This window comes from Chrysemys picta, chromosome 11 (assembly GCF_011386835.1).
Source record: "Chrysemys picta bellii isolate R12L10 chromosome 11, ASM1138683v2, whole genome shotgun sequence".
In the NCBI taxonomy this organism is placed as follows: Eukaryota; Metazoa; Chordata; order Testudines; family Emydidae; genus Chrysemys; species Chrysemys picta.
Genome location: NC_088801.1, coordinates 10,227,402 through 10,250,356, shown reverse-complemented (window position 1 = coordinate 10,250,356; position 22,955 = coordinate 10,227,402). Strand labels below are relative to the sequence as shown.

Below are 22,955 nucleotides of genomic sequence, written 5' to 3'. Positions count from 1 at the left end.
CTGAAAGTCTCCCAACTGGTGGAGAATTTACCACATCCCTTCGTAAACTGTCCCAATGGTTAATGATCTTCATGGTTAAAAATGTGTGCCATATTATTCCCAGTATAACTTTGTCTAACTTCAACATCCAGATGAATGGACCTTGTTATGCCTCTGTCTGCTAGATTAGCCCTCTTGTAGCAGATACCTTCTCTCCATATAAGCACCTATTGACCATGCTCAAGTCGCCTCTTGTCTTCTCTTCACTAAGCTTCTCTGAGCTCCTTTAGTCTCTCATTGCAAGGCAAGTTTTCTTGTAGCTCTTTCTTGAACCCTCTTAAAATTTACAACATCCTTTTTAATGTGGGGACACTAAACCTGGACTCCAATGCTGTACACAGAGGCTATGTAAGTATATCTTCTTATTCCTCCTCAGTATTCCACTATTTCTACATCCAAGGACCACCCCCATTTCTCTAGTGAGAATCCAACTGAAAAGACAGGAACGAGTTAAATAGTAAGCTTTTAGAGCCCAAATTTTCCTCCCATTACACCTGTGTAACCCCAATAACGGCAGGGGGCGTGCACAGCTGTAAATGCAATGGGCTTACATACAAGTAGCAGCAAAGGCTCATTTGACCTCTAGATAACAGGTCAAATTATCTGCTGGTGTCCATTGGAGTCAGCAGAGCTGCACCAGCTTGCACCAGCAGTGAAAGGAGTCATTCATGTTACATTTTGGCTGCTGTCTCTATAAAATATTAATCAGAAATGAGAAGAAGAAAATCATCTTGGGGGAAACTGATGCTATGGCATTTGGGTCCTTCCCCTTAAAAAGCAACTGACCGAAATTCTGCTTGTTGTTTCAGTCCTGACTTGACGGGAGGTTGCCTGAGTATAGTTTAGAGCAGAATTTGGACCATCTACGTTAACCATTTCCTCAAGTCTGCCTCACAATCCCAATTTCTTATAACTGCAACCCAGTAATATTTTGCCCTCCTAAAGCATCCTTCTTTCAGTCAAGGCACTTTCAACGCTTGACTGAATTTAGCTTCACACCCCTTCTGTGAGATAGACACATCGCTATCCCCATTTTAAACGGAAGCACAGCGATGTTACCACTAAGTGTCATGCCCAAGGCCATGTTACAAGTCAGTGGCAGAGGCAGGAATAGAAGAAGAAGAAAAAAGAGTCAAGACTAATGGATTCTAAACTACAAGCCATCAATCCCAAGTACAATACCTGAGAATAAGAGAATGCTAGCCCCGTAATGGAGAACATCACTTCCCCGGCTGATATTAACAGGTACTGTGGCAATTGCCAAGCAATATGGACATCGTTGGCCATGATATCTTCTGTCTTCCATGCTCCAATAGTGTTTGCAGAAGTCTAAGTGGGAAAATAAAAAGTCACGTTGATTAGCTGTTGAAGTGTGAGATCTATATTACATTGGCTTCCATGCAGAATTTACCAAAAACAGGTTTTCCTTTAAAGATTGAAGCAAAATCCTGCCCTTGAATTCACTAGGTGGATCTGAACTGTGCTCTTCCTCTCTACTAGCAAAATTCTGGGCAAGTCAGGAGTGCAAGATACTGGAATCACAATCCGCTGCACAGATCCAAGAGAGGATTATTGTTCTAAACCTCTGCCAGGCGGACCCATATGGTTTATTGTAAATTCATTTACAATGCTTTTATTTTATTTTCCTAGATTGCAGTAAAATCTGCTCCGATTCAGAGAGAGAAAGATTTGAGTGGTAGCCGAGAAAACTCTGGGCTACACTGACTTAAAGTCAACAGCAAACTCTGCTTTCAGGAAGGATATTATGTAGAACAGAAGATGCACTTAATCACCCTAAAGGGAGGCAAATTGAGAGAGTGTATTTTAGAAGGCTAAAAGTGGGGAGAAGACTTTCTGTGCTCACTAGACCCTAAAGAAATGTCACTAACCCCTTAAAATAACTGGAGATTGATGAAAGCCAGATGGAGACAGTGTCCCTAGCGATTTACATCTTACAGTTCAACCGGGCTAACATGCCATACATGGCATGTAGTTAATTTATTTATATAGCACCCACCACAGGTGATTTGGGTGCTGTACAATTCATAGTAATAATTAGAACTGAGCTGGGCCTGGAGAGAAATGGCCACTCAGGCTACAGAAAAAAAACAAATTTGCCCAGAGGGGAAGAGATGGTAAAATGGAGAGGTCAGGAAGGTCAAAGATGACCTCAGTCAGATGGGAAGGCCTTGCACAGAGCCTTAAGAGACAGCCACAGCAGGACTGTGGTCAGGGACAGAGTTAGATAGATAGAGCCCCTGAACTGAGCATGCCCTGCCCCATCCCTGTCCGCTTGGGGATAGAGCAATAGAGATGAATGTGGACAGTCCAGAAAGGACAGCGTATGAGTGATGATCATTCAAGTACCTTGGACAACAATTCTTGAGGGCCTCGTATACCATGAGCACAACCATGCGCTGAATCCATTGTCCAACCTGGTACTGCTGCAAGGTGTTATTCATTCCCTCACTCTGATAGGAAGGAGCAAACAATAGGTCCAGATTCCAAAGCCTCCACTTGGTCATTACTCAAGCTAAACTCCCTTTTGAAGAAACTGAGTGAGAATGCCAGGCTTTGTCCCAATTGGTCAGGGCTGCCTAGAGAGGGGAGCAAGTGGGGCAATTTGCACCAGGCCCCGGACCCTACAGGGCCCCCCACGAGAATATAGTATTCTATAGTATTGCAACTTTTTTAGTGGAAAAAATTGCTTTGCCCCAGGCCCCCTGAATCCTCTGGGCGGCCCTGCAATTGGTTAGGTCATGACTTGCCATCTCTCCAGACGCCTGTGGCTTCCCTCAATACCCATCTACTTGAAGAGCTGCTGAAACTCTTGGGGCAAGTTCGTTATTTTTATGCATTGGTACAATATTGGCCAATCACTGTGGGGAGAAACAAAAGTGAAATGAACATCCTTGATTTTCAATGTCCAAGCTGAAATAAATGCTGCCAAAAAAAAAAAAAAAAAAAAAAAAGGAAGGAAGGAAAAAGGAAAAACAAGCAAAGGGTTTGGGAAACTCTTGCATTTTTAGTCTTTTAAGGGGTGGTCTTAATAACGTAGGTCAAGAAATGTCTTTGTTTATAGCGCATGGGTTTTGTGTTAGTGGCCCCTTACTGATGGAGGGCAAAAATAGGAAGTAAACAAAAAATAGCCACGTTGATTTCTGTTCTTCTGTGCTATAGATTTGTGGGAATACATGGAAACAATTGGTCTTTGTGTGCAAAGGGGTGCAATCTCTTGCCAAATAAGAAAGCCCCCAAATGCACATTTTAAAAATAAAAGTGTGTGTGTGTGTGGGGGGGGGGGGGGGTTAAGGGCTCCCCTGAGTTCCCACCAACCCCTACTTCAAGTTGTTTATGTTCCCTCTATCTCCATTCATAGAATACAAGGGGTTCTCTAAGCAAAACAAACAAAACAACAACAACAAGGACCTTTTCTCAGGGGAAGGATCACTTGATGATTACCTGTTCTGTTCATTCCCTCTGGGGCACCTGGCACTGGCCACTGTCAGAGGACAGGATACTGGGCTATACAGACCTTTGGTCTGACCCAGTAGGGCCATTCTTATGTTCTCTTTTCCTTATGAGATGGGAATCCAGATGAAAGGAAAGGAAGGCACAGGTGGCAGTCTTTCACAAGTCAGCCCTTTGGGCTTGGGCTTTCAGCAGGTCTATTGCCTTTAATTAAAAATCTACCTCCAGCCCCTCCTCTTGAGGCATTCTGCTCTACAGCTGGTCCACGCAGTTCCAGGGACGGTGAGACCAGCACCTGTGTCCCTCTTGGCTGATCTCTCTCCGTGGTCAGTAGTCTCGGACTGTTCAGCACCCCCTTCCTGTGGCAGGTGTTCCCTTTTTAAACTCCCCCCCCCCTGCAGGCAGAGCTATCCTTACAGGTGCACCTCATTAGCGCTGAACAAGCCCAGAAGAGCTCATGAGTCTCCTCTCCACCGGAGTGGGGGGTGCCCCTGCCCAGTACAGCTAATTTAAGTTCAGTATCCTCAGTCTCGGAAGAGCAACATCTACCCTAAAAATAATGGGCTGGGCCTGAGCTAGTGCTAACCAGTGTCGCTCCCTTCAAGTCAATGCAGCTGCACCCGTTTACACGGCTGATGATCTGGCCCAATATATCATAATGAATCTATGTCCACTTAGGACTACACAGATGTTACTCTTCTGCATAGCACTGACAATAGGGATAGAATCCAAATTCTCGTGCCTCCAAAGCACAGACCTCTACCATTTAAAATGAACGGAAAACACCTTTAGCTGTCAGGGCCCATGATACATAGCTGAAGCTGAGCAGTCCTGATTCCATCCAGTAGAGGGCAGCATTATGCATATATCTGATTCAGCTCATTCCAACGTGATTATTTACACTATAAAACGACTTTTACTTAATCACACTACTGATAACATGAGTTGCAGAGATAAGAAAAACATCCCTTCGCAGAGGATAAACAAATAGGCCAAGATCCATTTGCTGATTTGTAGAACCGGAGTGAGGTTGTTAAGGTAACCAAAATTGTAAAAGTTATCTGAGCAAAAAGATACCATGCAAATGATGCTGTTATTTATTGTGGCAAATGCAGATAGGAGGCACTTGGCATATCAAAGATTAATGCATAAAGTTTGGAATGCTCGGAGTTCAGAGACAGACTTAAGAGTATATTCTCAAGGACTGGGTGAGTGTGACTCCTGATAGCATTTATGGGTTAGCTACATAAATCCCTGTTCATAAAGATGGCAGCGTATGGCTATTCCCCCTAGGATTCTACGCCCTATTCTAGCAGCGGCTAGTTATTTTGTGGTTGCAGTTTTTTCTTTAGATCATTGGCCTTTCCAGACATGGACAGAGCCTATTAATTACCCAATAGGGAGACTTTATTACCAGGGAGTAGCTAACGGCACTTTGCTATCCGAATCACAAGGTTGTGGTCAGAGACAGAGAGGACAGCTGAGCAGTGTGTCCTGTCAGACCTGGTTTATCTGTATGGCTGTGCGCTGGAAAGGCTTAAATAGTAACTGATCTGATCACATTTATATACTTAGCCTTTGCCAACCAGAACAGAACAGAAGATCTGAGCAGGGGCAATCAGTCAAAAGGGTCTGCATAGCTCAGAAGGTGCTCAAACCCCAGCAAGGGGTGTTTTATTCATGAACACTTCCTTTCCATTACGCTAAACCAGCTAAGAATAAAGGCTTTCCTTGGTTACAGCCCAAATTTACTACACAGACCCCAGCTGAGGACTGGAAGGACAGAGAAAGGTCTTTCCAACCTTACTCACCGTTTTGCACCCGTCCCTGACCCCATCTAAAATCCACAAGACATGTTGTATTGGCCTAAAAATTGATAGGTTAGGTCTGGGGACATGGTAGAATGTTTCTGCAAAGTGATGCGGGCAAGGGGTTTCCGTTAGGAAAGTATTTCAGTGACCACATGTAGACAAGACCAGAATGCCTCATCCAAAAGATGGTGTTTCCAGCAGCACAGCGCCCCCTAGTACAGTATTAACTCAGTGCAAACAATGTTGCTTAGTGGAATTGCCAAGAGCAATTCATGGATCACATGGTTTTCCTGGGAGGGTTCCCATCCAATGTACTGGCCAGGCCTTACCCCTTATCTGACAGAATGACAGCTTGTGGTGGGATGGCTGCAGGCTGCATTAATTCACATGGGTGGGTATCAAAAATCTTCCTTAAACGCCCATTGACCCACATGTAATTCATGCCTTTAAATGGCTACTCCTCCATTCCTACCAGGGCAAAGGAATAGTTAACAGTTGCCGGTGGAAGCGCAAGAGCAGTGACAGATACGGGCTGAATGCAGCATGGAAACAACATGTTAAAATAAAAGAGTAACTTACGTTAGTTATAACAATGGTGTATGATGCTCCAAAGTCAAGCAGGCCTAGGTCCAGGGTGACTTCCTTAGCTTCAGTTTTGCATTGTACACTGTATCTTGATACAAGGACAAAGTACAGTATTTCCTGGTTAGTTTCATAGACAAAGAGCACAGAACACAGCCATTAAAAATACTCCTGAAGTGGACTAGGGGGATTGAATAGCCTACAGCTGTAGTCATATAAATCTCCATGGGCTGCTCTAGAGTTTTTCCTATTGCTTTGAGTTCCCTTCCTTTTAGGACTACTTTGTGGGTATTGGTAAATTCAGCTTATGGTACATTAAATTCCTGGCATTTTTAAAATGATTTCTGCTTCCATCTGGCACTGATCTCCTAATTCCCTAGATTTATTTTTTTTCAAAATTAAATCCCGCTCCTTCAAGGTTTGTGGACCAGACACTTCAGAAGGGCCCATAGAGTCTTCAGCTCTCTTAAGAAAATGAGCTCTCCACCTCCACAATCTAGTTAACCATTTGCTTTCAGAAGAACAGGACTTGCCTTCAGATGTGTTCTTCTTGCTGTGGACAAGTGAGATTTCCATTCAGATGCATAGAGGCTGGACATAGTTACCAGAATGGCAGCTGAATCTCAGCAATAAAGTTCTTGGGCAGGAGTGCATAGGAAGGGGGAAGTTGTGCAAACTTTTTTTGGACCTAACAGGTGTTAGAATGATGGGCACCTTAGAAATACCAGCGTATTCAGTTCAGACAGTGCTGCCAAACCTCAAGCCCAGCAGAGACAGGCTGAAATACCAGCGTGGCTTCTCCCACCCACGCTCCAGCACTTCCTGGTGCAAAATACGAATGGCTATGGTGCCAAGATCTCAGTGCTGATTATAGCTTGAGCCCCACAGAGAATCACGCTTGTTATCATCGCTCTGGCAGGGGCAATGTGCAAGGCTCTCCTGTCCTTCTGTTTAACAGATAACCATCCCTACAATTCCCCTACCTCCAGCAAATCACACACCAGTTCTGGACGCCTTGCCCATTCTCTCCCCCTACATTTCCCAGACGACATGGAATAAGAATTTGGGGCAAGTGGAAGAAAGTCACACACTGTATTTTTGACACATTCCAAGGGGTTTGCTTGACTTGGCCCTTACAATAGCTAAAGTAAGATACTGGGTCAAACTGCTACATCTTTACTTGGGTAATGGAAGTCCAGATTATGGATTTCAGAATTCCCCCTCCACCCCGCACTGTATCCTAATCATCTATCCCAAGCAGTAACAGCCTTGGAGAAAGAGCTAGTCTTGGCATTGACCGGATGCTGAATTCATCTGACTACAGATCATACAAAAGGACCTTGATCTGCTGGACACCCCGTGGAGTAACAACACTGCTTCCCTCCAAGTCTATCCGAATGGGACAAGACTCTTGTTCTGCTCTCCACTTGGCTGACGTGACTGCTTTTACAAATGTAGTGAGCAAACTGGGAGATGGTGCTAAAGGACCTTCGTATCAGCCTGAGAGAAGCTCCACCTAGCCAGAGGGAGGAATGAACTTCAGATGTAGGCTTTAGCCGAGTTAAGGAATCTTACTTTCCCCTCTCTAACGTTGTGTAATCTGAAACACTGTAGTTCTTATTAATACTGATGATCTGCTCTCTGCCAATGGTGACGTTGACATCTTGGTCCAAAGCATTAATGAACCTGCAAGGAAGCCATATTTTATTATGGTGTCATATCAATCCAGAGAAATACAGCACCAGATATTTTACATGAGACACTCAATCTCTCCTAATGCACTTTTTACCTTTTAATTGTTATGGCCTGCCAGATACCAACATTTAAGCCTGGGCTGTTGCCCACCTATTCATTCTATGATTACTGGTTCCCACCCTCATATAATTTAACCCCTTATTTCCCCCAGAGTTGACTGCCACTGCACCCCCTTTCTCCCCTATGAACTGGCTGTTAGAACTTGCAGGCAATCTCTGCTGAGACACTTTCATGCACTGACCGGCAGGGCCGCTCCAAGAGGAGATTTGACCTCTTCCAAGGAAACTAGGCCTTACCTGCACTAGAAAGGGTTTACCAGCGTAGCTGTACTGGCAAGTCGACATGCAGTTCATACTGGCAGTGCATTTGCTGGGATAGTTTATACCAGTTCCGAGTGAAATAAGTTATACCAGCAAAAGGACTTTTTTGCCAGTATGACTGTGTTTACACTAGTGTTTTTCCTTGCATTTTGATGTTGGTCAGGGGTGTGATTTTTTTTCACGCTCCTAACAGACATGGCTATTTCAGCAAAACATTTAAGTGCAGATCAGGCCTAAGTATTGGAGCTGGTTATAATTTTTTTTAAACAAAAAATGGCTTTTTCATCTACATGGAAGTGTCTATAGAAATGTCTTTTTCGACACAATATTTTGGATTGTTCATTGAAAAAACTATGTTGTTTCAGTTGCCAAAAACTGAAAAAATTTAGGTGGTCAGGAGAAAAGTCTCAGTAAAAGCAAAAATGTTTGCCCAAACAGTTGAAATTTTTCAGTTGCCAAAAACTGGAAAAAAAAAATTAAACTGTCTTATTTGCCAAAAAACAACAAAACCAAATGTTTTCAAAAATTTTGAAGAAAAAAACTCAATGAAAACTGAAAACCTTTTTCACTTTGTCAGAATTTTCCCCAGGAAAATAAAAAACTTCTTGATCAGCTCTACTAAGCATGTCTCCCTGGGATGTTCAATCACTACTGACCGTGATTATGAAAGTGCTACTAGATTCAGCTAACCCACAAGGCAATGAATGATACACTCTACTGGGGCTGTGCACGAAGCTATCTGGCCATGAGTAACGTATGCCTTCAGCAGAGAGGTTCTTCTTCATACCTTCCTTCCAATAGGGACTTGCACTGCGGAGTTTGAAATCAGTACCCTCTTTTACAGTACTTGGTGCTGCTTCTGTAGCAGCCTGGGCACGAGGGGCAGGCCAGGGCAGGCCTGGGGCTGGGCGTTCTGGAGATGGGAGGAAGGAAGCGGGAGGAAAGGGGGTGCAGCCGGGGCAGATCAGCATGTGACAGATTGTCAGTATCCTGTAATGTACTGAACAAATCTTATGGATTTAAGTTAAACCTTATTGAATTAGGGTTAACACCTTTGGGGTACGCAGTATTAAAAATGCCATTGTGTATGTGTTGTTGTGACATTGTATGTACCTGCTATAGTAGGGAGAGGGGAGGCTAATGAACTTTCTCCGTTATCAACTCTTTGATGTCACCCCCCTGGGGACAAATGCACATACTCGTTCAAACTGGATTCTCCAGAGACCAACCAGGGTTTAGATAGACTGAGCCTTCTTCCTGATCCAGCACATGACCAGGACCCCTGGTCCTTGGTGGGCCCCAGTCCTTAAGAGAGGATTGGGAGGACTTGACCTACTAGGGCCTCATAAGATCGTGTGCTTGTTCTGATCTGAAGCTCTGATGAACTTGTAACCACAAGGATGCCCCTCAGGCGAGGTATGAAAAGACTGCACTTGCCAGAACCCACATGAGAGTTGGGATGAACTCTGGGAAGCTTATTAGCCTGCGTGGAGGTTCTTTCACGGTTTTTAATATGTTTCCTCTGTACTGCTTTCACCTTAGGAACAAAGGCTGGCTTAGAAAGAGCTGTGTGGTGACATATCAGTAGCAATTATGCTGCTATCCATCTCTGAAGAGAAAACAAGCAGGTATCCTAGGGCAACTGTCTGGCCTGGGCATACGCCGGTCAGAAGGGAGAGAGGCATGTCTCCACACAAGAGAGGCAACAGCTGGGGATCTGGAAGCGGAGTGTGGGTGCCCTAGTTGTACCACTGAGAAGAAATACCCTGAACCGGGACACCGCACTTCTGTACAACTCCACCAAGGGTGCAAGTTAGGTCAACCATGTGCCGGGGGAAAAACTGAGTAGGGGAAGTGCAGACGGCCTCCCATTCACCTCAGTGCCATCCCGGCAGTGGTGCTGGCACTGAATCCATCCCTGGGGGGCCTGATTCTCTGCTGCCTGACACCTTGTATAATCCTTTACACCTGAGCAACATGGAGGTCAAACCCTGCCATCGCTTGGAAAGGAGAATTCTGGTTTGGTAGCTGTAGACAGAGGCCCGCAAGGGTCAACTACTGCACAAGGTGAAGGAGAGGGGAGAATCAGGTCTGAGGTGGGTTGGGATGAATGATCATCGTGGGTTGGGCATTTTCCAGAGCAGCATTGACAGGCCCAGTTAGCTGGTGCAGTTTTCCAGCCTGCTTGCTCCTGGTGCTGTCAGGTCAGGTGCAATAGAGGGCTATAGTGTCCTCCTTCAAAGTGACAAGAAAGCAGTTGTTTTCTTGTTTTTTTTTTGTTTTTTTTTTGCCATCTCAATTCTGAACTTCTTAGGAGGTGACTGCTAGTAATACCGGATTCTGCCTGGCAAGTGTGATGGGAATTTTACAGCTCACCAGGGACTGAGCCAAAGCGGCTGACACCTGAAGCCTCCTTTCACTCAGGAATATTGATTGGATTCAAACTCTGGCTGAGAAGGGCATCCAAGTTCCATTATCTCCAAACCCCATTAGACAGCACCATACAATCAACCCCAAAGCAATTCCCACCTGACAGCCGTCAGCCCCTTGGCTGGTTTTGTTTCCATGTCTGCAATCTAGAAATAAATCAAATAAACAATTACTATGGTGGCCTTTCAAACGAGGTGCAGGGGAAAATGTAGAAATCAGGGGAATTAGGAACCTGATGGAAAGCCCACTGAAGTCAATGGGAATCTGCAATAGGTTTTGATTCAGGCCCTAGGGATGAAATCCTGACACCACTGAAGTCAATGGCCAAATTCCCATTGTCTCCAATGGGGGCAGGGTTCATAGATTTTAAGGCTAGAGGGGACCATTAGATCAGCTAGTCTGACCTGCTGAGTAATGCAGGCCATAGAATTTCACCCGATTACCCCGGTATTGAGCCCAATAACTTATGTTTGACACAAGCATATCTTCCAGAAAGGCATCCGGTCTTGGTCTGAAGATATCAAGAGATGGAGAACCCACCACTTCCTTTGGTAGTTTCTTCCCACTGTTAAAAGTCTGTGCCTTATTTCTAATTCAGATTTGTTCAGCTTTAACTTCTTGCCATTGATTCTTGTTATGCCTTTCTTCACTAGATGAAAGAGCCCATTCGTATCCAGGGTTTTCTCCCTGTGAAAGTGCTTAGACACTGTAATCCAGCCCCTCTTCATCTTCATTTGGATACGCTGAACAGGTTGAGCTTGTTAAGTCTCTCACTAGAAGGCATTTTCTCCAGCCCTCAAATCATTGTTGTGACTCTTCATTTAATCATCATTTTATGATCACTCTACGCAGCTCCTTGTTAGGACCCCCAAAGGGGACACGTGGAGGGTACGCAAATACACCCTGGAGCTGAGAAGCGTAGCAGCAATTCTAAGATGAATTATATTCTCTCTTTTTATTTGAGGAAGGCCAACTGTGTTCAGGGCTGGGAAAGACATAGGAAAACATGGTCCCTACCCAAAGGGGTAATAAAATCATAGGGACAGATCCTCAGCCAGCGTAGCTCCATTGATGTTCTGCGGCCATTGAAGTCAATGGAGCTATGCCAATTTACACCAGGCAAGGATGTGGCCCATACCGTGCACAAGGTGATCAGAATATGGGTCTATCTCAACGTAGTGCAAACGTTTTACATTCCCCGCCACCACACACACTTCTTTCTCTAGATTAGACTGAGTTTCTCAGGGCAAGGACCTTGTCTTCTGACATGCCTATAAAATGCCTATCATGTTTTTGGTGCTGTCTGCTGCTCTATACATGATAAACAGTCATAATGGACAGTAAACACATGTATAATAAATAACAACGGCATTTATTTAAATGGTGGGTACATGGGAAATAACGTCGCCTTTTAGTGGGGCAGGCCAGTTAAATTACTATTGTAATCAATGCACCCTAGAGCTGTTAATTTCTTTATCTACAGTTCAGGGGCTCCAAAGATGGGAGAACATCACAGAAAGCTTCTCCAGGCTGGCTCGCCTGAGGAAAGCCCCACAGACCCGTGTCAGCGATGGGCAAACCCAGCAGTCCCTCACGACGGTGAGATATGTCCTGCTCTTGGTGCCAGCAGTGCAGTTCCACTGACAGCATACAATGTAGCCAGGGAGAAAGCTGGCCCATTGCCTGCAGTGTAAACGAGAGTATCATTTGGACCCCAGGCTTTAGACAAATAAGGGTCAGATACAGCTCTGAAGCGTGAAATTTCCACCTGCCCCTCCTGTATTCCTAGGCAGGTGAACCGGATGGACGGGTGACTCTCTCTGAGTGCAAACCCTGCCCCCCATGTCCTGCCACTGGGGTCTGGGGCAGGTATAAATTCCAACTGAGGCTGCATAGCAGCCCTGTCAGCTGACGCTGCCTAGGTGATGAGCTCAATCTCACAGTCAGCCTTGCCTGGTTCCTCCCATGTTTCTCTTGAATTTGTGGCTGTCCCGGATAACTCCAGGCCTCATCGACATTGGTGAGGCCTCATCTGGAGTACTGTGTCCAGTTTTGGCCCCCACACTACAAGAAGGATGTGGAAAAATTGGAAAGAGTCCAGCGGAGGGCAACAAAAATGATTAGGGGGCTGGAGCACATGACTTATGAGGAGAGGCTGAGGGAACTGGGATTGTTTAGTCTCCAGAAGAGAAGAATGAGGGGGGATTTGATAGCAGCCTTCAACTACCTGAAGGGGGATTCCAAAGAGGATGGAGCTCGGCTGTTCTCAGTGGTGGCAGATGACAGAACAAGGAGCAATGGTCTCAAGTTGCGGTGGGGGAGGTCCAGGTTGGATATTAGGAAACACTATTTCACTAGGAGGGTGGTGAAGCACTGGAATGCGTTACCTAGGGAGGTGGTGGAGTCCCCTTCCTTGGAGGTTTTTAAGGCCCAGCTTGACAAAGCCCTGGCTGGGATGATTTAGTTGGGAATTGGTCCTGCTTTGAGCAGAGGGTTGGAGTAGATGACCTCTTGAGGTCCCTTCCAACCCTGATATTCTATGATTCTATGATTCTGTGATTCAAGGCGCAGTTTAGGGCTTGCAGCAAAGGTGCCAAGCTGGCCCTAAAATTTACAAGCGATGCTGAGGAGCACTGAATCCTGGCACGTTCAGAGCTGCTCTCGAAGCTCTTCCGAGCACATGCCCGCAAGCCAACATAGTACTGCTTTATTCTTTTAAGGGAGAAGATGACAAGAGTTTCGTGCTGCCAACTCTTGTGATTTTATCATGAGCCTTGGGTATCTGATGTTTTTTCTTAAAGCCCCAGCTTCTGGAATCAAGAAATCTCATGAGAGTTGCAGGTTTTGGGGGGTTTTTTAAAGCGAGTTTCTAGTGCTCACAATTGTGGAGAAAAGCTTGAGAACGGGACCCGAATGCAGCCCAAAGACTCCAAAACCCAGAAAGACCAAGAAAATGAACTTCAGATGCAAATTGATTGTTTTTTAAAATCTCCTGATTTTTCAGCCAATCTTGTGATTTTGAGCATTCGAATGCATGGGGCTGGCAACACAGAATGACAAGGTTGAGGAATCCCAGGAGGAAGCGTGTTTCAACAGGAGGTCAGATTCTGATCACATTTACCCCTTGGTCAAATTTGGAGTACCTCCATTCACTTCAATGGAGTTTCTTTGGCTTCATGTAGGTGATCAGAATCTGGCCCATAGTGTCCAATATACATCTCCAAGGCCATTGCAGCAATTCCCGAAACTGCACATCAAGCTGGCGTAGAGAGAAGCTAGCGTAATCATTTGTTCTGTTCAGTAAAACAAATGGGCCTTCTGTGTGTTTTTAGTAGACTAAACCTACAAACATTCCACTGATGTTTTCATTCTATGCCTGGCCCCAGAGTCTCTTTTTAACACCATTGCTGTATTGAAGCTCCGACGCTCAGCTTCCCTATCTTCTGCGGCCCTGCTGCCTGGCAGGCACTATTCTGCTCTCTTGCTGCAGCATTCACCAGTTTAAACAGGGCCCAGCAACACTGATGCCATAAAATCTGCTAGTTCGTTAATCACCAGCAGAACTGAGCACAGATTCAATGCTGCTAACTGCAAAGTCAAGTTTACAGCATCTGAGAGCAACCAGACAGACTTTGCAACTGAGCGAATGAATTAATGAACCCATTACCCCACTGTATCATCTCAGCCATTGAATTAATACTGTATTTACACTTCAGTCTTCACTTACTAAGTGGCTTGATAGGTTTCCCTCTGACTTGTAGACAATTAAGCTGTATACTGACTTTTCCTGCACGGTGTGGTAAAATGTGGACACTGATCCTTGGGACTGCAGCTCAAAGCCAAGGTTTTGTTGTGCTCCATTCAGCATTAATTTTGAATACTCAGCTGGGTCCTGCAAAAAGAAAACAGGCTGTTACATATTTTCTTCATAAGAGAAAAGATCAAGTTCTTCCTGGGAAACTCCCATTCTGACTTCCAGGAAAGTTGTAGAGACAGATTAATAGGGAGTGGGGGATTAAGGTTAGCTGAAAGCATCCCAGCCTTCTTGGTAAATGGCCTATGTTGACCTATGTGCTTGATGCTAGTCTACCCAGAGCTCAGAGCGACTCCTCCAGGTTTAATACTACCCACTGCTCAGGGCATTCTCTCTGTGCTTGCTGCTACTGCAGGACAGATCTTCCCCTGGGCTTGTTGTGCCACTCAACAAACTCTGTAGCAGGGGTAGGCAACCTATGGCACGCGTGCCGAAGGCGGCACGCAAGCTGATTTTCAGTGGCACTCACACTGCCCGGGTCCTGGCTACCAGACCGGGGGCTCTGCATTTTAATTTAATTTTAAATAAAGCTTCTTAAACATTTTAACAACCTTATTTACTTTACATACAACAATAGTTTAGTATCAGAGGGGTAGCCGTGTTAGTCTGAATCTGTAAAAAGCAACAGAGGGTCCTGTGGCACCTTTAAGACTAACAGAAGTATTGGAGCATAAGCTTTTGTGGGTGAATGCCCACTTCATCAGACGTCTGATGAAGTGGGCATTCACCCACGAAAGCTTATGCTCCAATACTTCTGTTAGTCTTAAAGGTGCCACAGGACCCTCTGTAACAATAGTTTAGTTATATATTATAGACTTATAGAAAGAGACCTTCTAAAAATGTTAAAATGTATTACTGGCACACAGATCCTTAAATTAGAGTGAATAAACGAAGACTCGGCACACCACTTCTGAAAGGTTGCCGACCCCTGCTCTATAGCTACATAAGAAGATTATGGATAGTTGGTGGCCGATGCGTTAACATGCTGAACACCTAACAAGGCTGCACCCAATGTACTTGGGATCTTGAAAGGAGAGAGAACTAAGCTGCCAGGTTCAAGTTTAAGTAAACCCCCGCCCCTTCTTTTCTTTTATTCTTTCCAGGTAAATACATTTAAAATCCAAAATCCAAATCCCAGCAGTGACATTTGATTTACGTCTAAGCAATGAGAGATGCAGACTGAATGTGGGTTTTTTTTTTCCCCTCCTGCACATGTTCATCCTGGGACAATTATCCTTTATTCCTAGTTATAGGTGAATGCAATTAGCCATCTGTTCATCTTCTGCTTAAATGCAACTCAAAAAGCTCTGTTTAAATTTTGCCACCAAAGACACAGTGCTGTGTCTCCAGAAGGCGGGCGGCTCCGTGCCCTCTTCCCAGGCAGGGCTGGCTCAGGAAGTGCAAGGTAACAGCTTTCTGAGTCTCTAAACATATGGGAGTGTGGATGCTTCCTCTTTCAAATGGGAGCCTGCTGAGATGACACCTGAGCTTTCTGTGAATTAGGAAGTCTACGTGGGATGTATTCAATTCAGGAGAATACAAATTTGGGCTAATATTTGCTGCATACATTATTTGAGGTGCCATTACACTCCTACTGCCACTGTCTAAGGGCTTCATCTAAGGCCATGGACGACACTGGAAAGAATCTCTTTGGTTTCAACAGGGCCGGCTCCAGGCACCAGCCGAGCAAGCTCGTGCATGGGGCGGCAGATTCTACGGGGCGGCATTCCGACCAATCCTAGGGTTGCATGGCCGCTTTTTTTGTTTTTTGTTTGTTTGTTTTGTTTTATTTTGTTCGCCGATCCAGCCGCCCTGCAGGGGGCGGTGGCGCGGAGGAGGGGAGCGCCCTGCTGGGAGCGGGCTGCGCGCTCCGTCTGCCCCAGCTGGTGCCAGGTCTGTAGCAAGCCCGGCAGGGCAGCCCGCGTCCTTCCCTCCCCGCTGACCGGAGCGGCGCAGAGCCCTCCTGGCAGGCGGCGCAGTGGTTGGGGCCGCATGACAAGCACCCCACTGAAGCCCTGGAGTGTCTGCAGTGCAGGGAGTCCTCCTGTACCCTGGCTCCGGCCGCGGTTCAGGGGTTTTTTTTTTCCTGCTTTGCCGATCCGGCCGCGCCACAGGTTTTTTTTTTTTTTGCTTTTGCTTTGCCGTTCTGGCTGCCCCGATTTTTTTTTTTTTTTTGCTTGGGGTGGCAAAAAAGCCAGAGCCGGCCCTGGGTTTCAATGGACTCTTAATCCCAAAATATATTCTTACCTGAAAAGCCCCAATGGGTTGCTGAAATAAGTCTTGGCCTTGGATTTTCACATGAATATCGTCATTTGCCAAATTCAGAACCTGAATGAAACTTTGTTTTGGAACAGGCGAGGGCATAGTGGTTTCCTGATTAAAACAAAATGATGTGCTAGTTTTACCCTTTATTATAGCTGCTTAATACCACTCAGCTCATAGCTGTAATATTCTGCCTCTCTGCAGCAAGGGTGCTGTCGGGTGCTGCACTGTGAGACAGCTGATCGTAACTCTGATTTAGGAAGAGCTTACTTGGTAGGAACCTCACTGCCTAATCTACCATTCTTCAGAAAGGTGGTCGTCACACCCACCCCCATCAAATACACGAGAGATGATGTGTAGCTGGGATACTTTTCCTGGATAGTTGGAGCCAACCTGATTTTCACATTGTACATTTCCCAAGTGCAGAGGTTTAATTGGATAGTGTATTATCATGTTAGATAACGATAGAATTATAGTGATGTCCATAGGTAGGGTTTTTGAATACACCCAGCAACAATCTAACTTTGTTCCCATTGACGTCAACAAGTATAACTCCCATTGACTTCAAATGGGAGCAGACTCAGGCATGCTGAGCACTGTGTCTCTATGAGATATTTCTAGATTACATATACAATACCACCATATCAAAGAGCTATTTATATATGTCTTTCTCTATTGACACAGAGACAGAAACAAACAAACATACATGTACTTAAATCCTTATTGGAAATAATTTGCTAGAAAGAGCTTTTCAGAAGCATCTTGCATTATTTGCACACCTAACGCAAATCAGAACAGTCTGTTTTTAACCAGCCCACCCTACTTTTAGTGACTGCAAAGGCTGCCGTAATGCCTGGTTGGTTCTGATTTTTTTGTCTGATGTTATAAATCAGGTATCTTTGATAGAGATTTTAATGGCAAAAGCTCTTATGGGGTCTGTTTTCTACACAAGGGTGCAATGCCTCATTGGGAAATAACCACACCCTGGGACCAATGTTCAGACAGAACTCTCATTGATTTCAGTGACAGAGTTTTGCCTGGCAAAGAAGTACAGAATGGGGAGGAGAAATGAACCCACAAAATCTGATTTCAGTGACTGGTTCATAGATTCATAGATTCTAGGACTGGAAGGGACCTCGAGAGGTCATCAAGTCCAGTCCCCTGCCCGCATGGCAGGACCAAATACTGTCTAGACCATCCCTGATAGACATTTATCTAACCTACTCTTAAATATCTCCAGAGATGGAGATTCCACAACCTCCCTAAAAAGAAGAACAGGAGGACTTGTGGCACCTTAGAGACTAACACATTTATTAGAGCATAAGCTTTCGTGGACTACAGCCCACTTCTTCGGATGCATATAGAATGGAACATATATTGAGGAGATATATATACACACATACAGAGAGCATAAACAGGTGGGAGTTGTCTTACCACCTCTGAGAGGCCAATTAATTAAGAGAAAAAAAAAAAACTTTTGAAGTGATAATCAAGCTAGCCGAGTACACAACCTCCCTAGGCAATTTATTCCAGTGTTTAACCACCCTGACAGTTAGGAACTTTTTCCTAATGTCCAACTTAGACCTCCCTTGTTGCAGTTTAAGCCCATTGCTTCTTGTTCTATCCTTAGAGGCTAAGGTGAACAAGTTTTCTCCCTCCTCCATATGACACCCTTTTAGATACCTGAAAACTGCTATCATGTCCCCTCTCAGTCTTCTCTTTTCCAAACTAAACAAACCCAATTCTTTCAGCCTTCCTTCATAGGTCATGTTCTCAAGACCTTTAATCATTCTTGTTGCTCTTCTCTGGACCCTCTCCAATTTCTCCACATCTTTCTTGAAATGCGGTGCCCAGAACTGGACACAATACTCCAGCTGAGGCCTAACCAGAGCAGAGTAGAGCGGAAGAATGACTTCTCGTGTCTTGCTCACAACACACCTGTTAATACATCCCAGAATCATGTTTGCTTTTTTTGCAACAGCATCACACTGTTGACTCATATGTAGCTTGTGGTCCACTATAACCCCTAGATCCCTTTCTGCCGTACTCCTTCCTAGACAGTCTCTTCCCATTCTGTATGGTTTGCTAATGACTTCATGAGAGCAGCAGTAAATAAAAGCCCAACTCTATGGGCCATAGCAAGTTAGGGATTACTCTGTGTCAAATATATCTTGATGGATTGGGTCTTTTATCAGTCTCAGTGGAAGTTTTAAAAATTAATTCCTTATTCATTTTTTAAAAGGAAAAGATCAACCTATGTCTGCAAAATACCTGCCATGCTCAGCCTAGAAACAACAAATAGTAGTAACATGTATAACAGACATACAGAAATTGCAAGCGATTAGAAAACACCCAGAAAATAGGACAACCATGTCAATTACAAATGACTGTAACTAAATACGTCTGAGTACACTCAAACCCATTATTATTGAAAGCATTATCCATGCAAACAAATCTAATCCTAATGTAATCACATGGAAAGGAACAAAACCATCCCTACTTAAACACAGGCAAGATAAAACATTAGACAGAAGATAGGATACACTACCTATTTGGAATTAGCCACTAGTGTTAATTAGATGTTTGTAAAGCACATTGACAATAGAAAGCACTATATGCTATAAACTGATACAGATGATTGGCACATCAGAATGGCAAAGATTAGGAGGTGAGAGAAGCAGACAAGGTGATAAGTATTATTAAAAGTAACAGTGTGTTTAACGGTAAAGCATATGTTAATGAAGGAGATCAAGCTGTACAATAATTACAAGGAGTATTGTCCAATAGACATTAATAAAATAGCCCAATGGAGGCTATGTATCTATGTGGATTTGTGTGTATCTCCACATGTGCAACTGCTCTGTACTTACATTTATTTTGACGTCTACAATGGCTGCAGCTGCAAACGCCAGACCTGCAAGGATCATACCTGTTGCCATTTTTCTAATAGGCCTGCAGAGTGAATGGGAGAGATTTCCTTAATAAAAGTGTAATGTAAAATGTGTAATACCATCCCTCAGAGTCAAAGATATTCCAAAGGCATATATTAAACTGTCCAAACAGGTGGCACTGTGGATGATGTGCTGTTGAAATTGACAATCGTTTAACTTCAAACTATTCTATTATACAGTACAAGACCAGCACTGAGGCCAATTAAAATTGATATGCCATGAAAAAAGCTCTTTGCTTGCAAGTTTCATATTATCTTGTTCCGAGCTCTTCTAGTGGGAATAGATTCTGGCATTATGTTAACTTGTAATGTTGGAAGAAGCACCACAAATGATCTATCTTCAAGTCCTTTTGGGGAAAGACAAAAAAGGTAGCAGGCTATTTAGCTGCAGACTTCAAGAACAAAAATATAGTTCACATCATCAAAACTTCCAACCAGCTACATCATCTGTGCTGTTACTTCTCATGCAAATACATTTAGAGTCAAATTCAGACCGGGCTTACTGTACTTGGTGTAAACCAAGAGTAACACCCCTGGAGTCACAGGAGTGATACTGATGTGGAACCAGTTAAAGTGAGATCTGAAGTAGGTCCAGGCTGAATATTTAAATTAGCGCTAGACCCAAACCAAAACAACTCTGGATGCTTAGGCTGTTCAAAATCCAAATGTGGATCCATATCCAAATAATGCAAATGGCCCCAGACCCAAATTTTCTGAATGTTGGGCTGCTGGAACTCCAGCTATAAAGCCAAATTTTCAAGTTTGAGCCCGTCTCTCAGTTAAGTGTAACAAAAAACTCTTGTTGACTCTTTATGCTGTTGTAATAAATGACCCCATTTTGGCCCTGATCCTGCATTAGGATCTAGCAATCCAGACCCCTGCAGCCTTGTGGACTCCTCTGGGGACCCTGCATCGCGCTCGCAGATGGAAGTGTAAGACAGGGCGTTGGTGTGTCAGCACCCGTGTCTTGGAGAGGGAAAGAGACTGAGTTTAATTCAGAATTATTTTTAGAGGATTCTTTTTAGATACAGTATAATACTAAGATGGAGCAGGGTCTGGAGCAGGGGTCGGCAACCTTTCAGAAGTGGTGTGCCGAGTCTTTGTTTATTCAGTCTAATTTAAGGATTCGTGTGCCAGTCATACATTTTAACGTTTTTAGAAGGTCTCTTTCTATAAGTCTATAATATATAACGAAACTATTGTTACAGAGGGTCCTGTGGCACCTTTAAGACTAACAGAAGTATTGGAGCATAAGCTTTCGTGGGTGAATGCCCACTTCATCAGACGTCTATGGCTACCCCTCTGATACTAAACTATGGTTATATGTAAAGGAAATAAGGTTTTTAAAATGTTTAAGAAGCTTTATTTAAAACTAAATTAAAATGCAGAGCCCCCGGTCTGGTAGCCAGGACCCGGGCAGTGTGAGTGTCACTGAAAAGCAGCTTGCGTGCCGCCTTCGGCACGCGTGCCATAGGTTGCCTACCCCTGGTCTGGAGTATGGAGCTTTCTCTGGTCCCTGCTGTGTGGCAGAACTTTTAATCTGCATGTGAATTTAGGGCTCATGAGTGGAATGGACGAAGAACTGGTTATAATGTGGCTAGATGTCCAGTCAGCTCTGCCAGCGTAAGGCCCTTTGAGGCAGGGTGGAGAAGTGCTGCTCCAGTGTGCGCTCCACAGGACACCATGTCTCAGGAGAGTAAAATGCTTCCTTCTCTGAGGCGCGCATGGGGGAGTGTGGCCATGACACCACTCTGGAAGAGGGCACAGCTTCTTGTTCTCATTGCACCTTGCCAGCTCTGCTCACACAAGCAACTTGCTCTCTGAGGGCCTGATCCAAGGGCCACCGAAGTCAATGGAAGACTCCTGAGAACAAGGACTGCTAATGAGTTTAGCTCCCTTCCTCCCCGGAGGGGCCAAAGTGGGGAAAGCCTCAATCAGGCCCTAAAACAGGAGGTCAATTATTTAGAGTAGTGCAAGAGCGTGCAATGAGGAGCTGTGGGATGAAATTAAGAAAGGGAGTGATGAGATTGACTGCTGGGGAAAATCCACCATCAACGAGATCTGCTAGCGCCTAGGACACTCCTCCAAGGCTCGGGGAATCCCTGTTACATGAGACAGTTACATTGGACTAGACAAAGCCCTACTGAATGCTCAGTTTGGAACAATTCTGCACCCTCAGTAGGGAACAACCCCCTGGTGCAGAACTGGAAGAGCTGACCTAATTGCTCTTTTCCCTCTGTAACGTCCATGGACTATGTGTTAGCTTGGTGATGTTGACAAATGCAGGACAGAAGGCTAAGTTAGAAGCAAGAATAGGTTGCGGAATGAATGGAAGCTCAGGTGTCTTGTCCACCCAATCTCGTATAAACTTATTTTTCGGGGGGGGGGGGGAAGAAGGAAGCTGCAAAGGAATAAAAATTTGGCAGTATGCACTGCCCCAAATACTTACGTGAAATTAAATCTGCACATGTTGATCAGGGGGTAGATGCCAAAGTCAAAAATTGGGATGAAGATCAGAATCAGGAGTGGGTTCAAGAACTGCAGCACCAATGGATGGGAGAGATTAGGCAATACAAAGCGATTTACAGTAATTAAACTCATAAAGCAGAAATAATTCCATTATAGGAATGACGCAAATAAACACTCAAAAATATAATCATACTTTGCACTTCCAAAGCTTCCTCCATTTAAGGTTCACAGACATGAATATATTCATCCTTACAACACCCCTAGAAGGCGAATAAGTGTTATGAGCCCAGTATTACCAATGGGGAAACTGAGGCACTACATTTTTAAAGTGCACAAAGAAATGCATTAATAACAGAGATGGGAGAATTTCCAAAGGCTCAGAGCTCTGATTAGGGAATCAACTCAATAACTGAGATGTTTAATTAACAATGATGCTCAAATCTTGGGTCTTCATTATAGGGTTAAAAATCTCATGAGAACAGACTCTTTTTGTGAGATTTCCAACACAGACTGTTTCCAGTCTGCTCAGAAGTCTCATGGGAGCAGCTTTTCTGCTGGGACATCTGTGTGCGTGCTGCCAAATAGCAATGGAAATACAGGGAAATGAATAATGGCTGTGGGGAACAAACATCAAGGAACATTCAGCTTGAGTTTTGAGTGAAGATTGCAGGGAAGAGGTGACTTTGAATTTCTCTGAAGCAGTTCAGCCACCCCTAGAGAGCCGAAAACTATTGCAATCAGCTGTGATTGCACTGCACAGTCCTGGAGCCTTAAAATTCCACCTTCCCTGCAGGAAAGGACAGAGAATTTCTCTTTCCGGCAATGCTGAGCACACCCCAGGGACCAGAAGAAAGGAGAGGTGGCTTGTGCCTCTTCTATGCAGGGGCTGCTGGGGGGTGGTTCCACCATCAGTGCATGTTGGAGCAGCTTAGAGGCCCACCCTAATTTGTACCCTGGCTGCAAAGACCCTAAGGAACCATTATGACGACAGAGAACAGTCAGGGAAGAGAAAAGCCGTGGCTGCACTCCTCCAAACCCCAATCCCAGCCCAC

The 22,955-nt window shown here is 44.6% G+C and overlaps 1 protein-coding gene across 2 annotated transcripts in view; it reads right to left on the bottom strand.

Annotated features, from left to right (window-relative positions):
* The window catches only part of SLC15A2 (solute carrier family 15 member 2), a 60,386-nt gene that overhangs the window by 2,285 nt on the left and 35,146 nt on the right, over positions 1-22,955 (bottom strand). For both annotated transcript variants that reach the window (XM_024104802.3, XM_005279798.5), the window contains 8 exons: positions 21,884-21,972; positions 19,355-19,436; positions 16,470-16,595; positions 14,136-14,300; positions 10,508-10,554; positions 7,479-7,589; positions 5,901-5,994; positions 1,222-1,368 (listed from right to left, as the gene is read on the bottom strand). In XM_024104802.3, the coding sequence (XP_023960570.1) occupies positions 1,222-1,368; positions 5,901-5,994; positions 7,479-7,589; positions 10,508-10,554; positions 14,136-14,300; positions 16,470-16,595; positions 19,355-19,436; positions 21,884-21,972 (861 nt within the window). The remainder of the gene's footprint in view (positions 1-1,221; positions 1,369-5,900; positions 5,995-7,478; positions 7,590-10,507; positions 10,555-14,135; positions 14,301-16,469; positions 16,596-19,354; positions 19,437-21,883; positions 21,973-22,955) is intronic.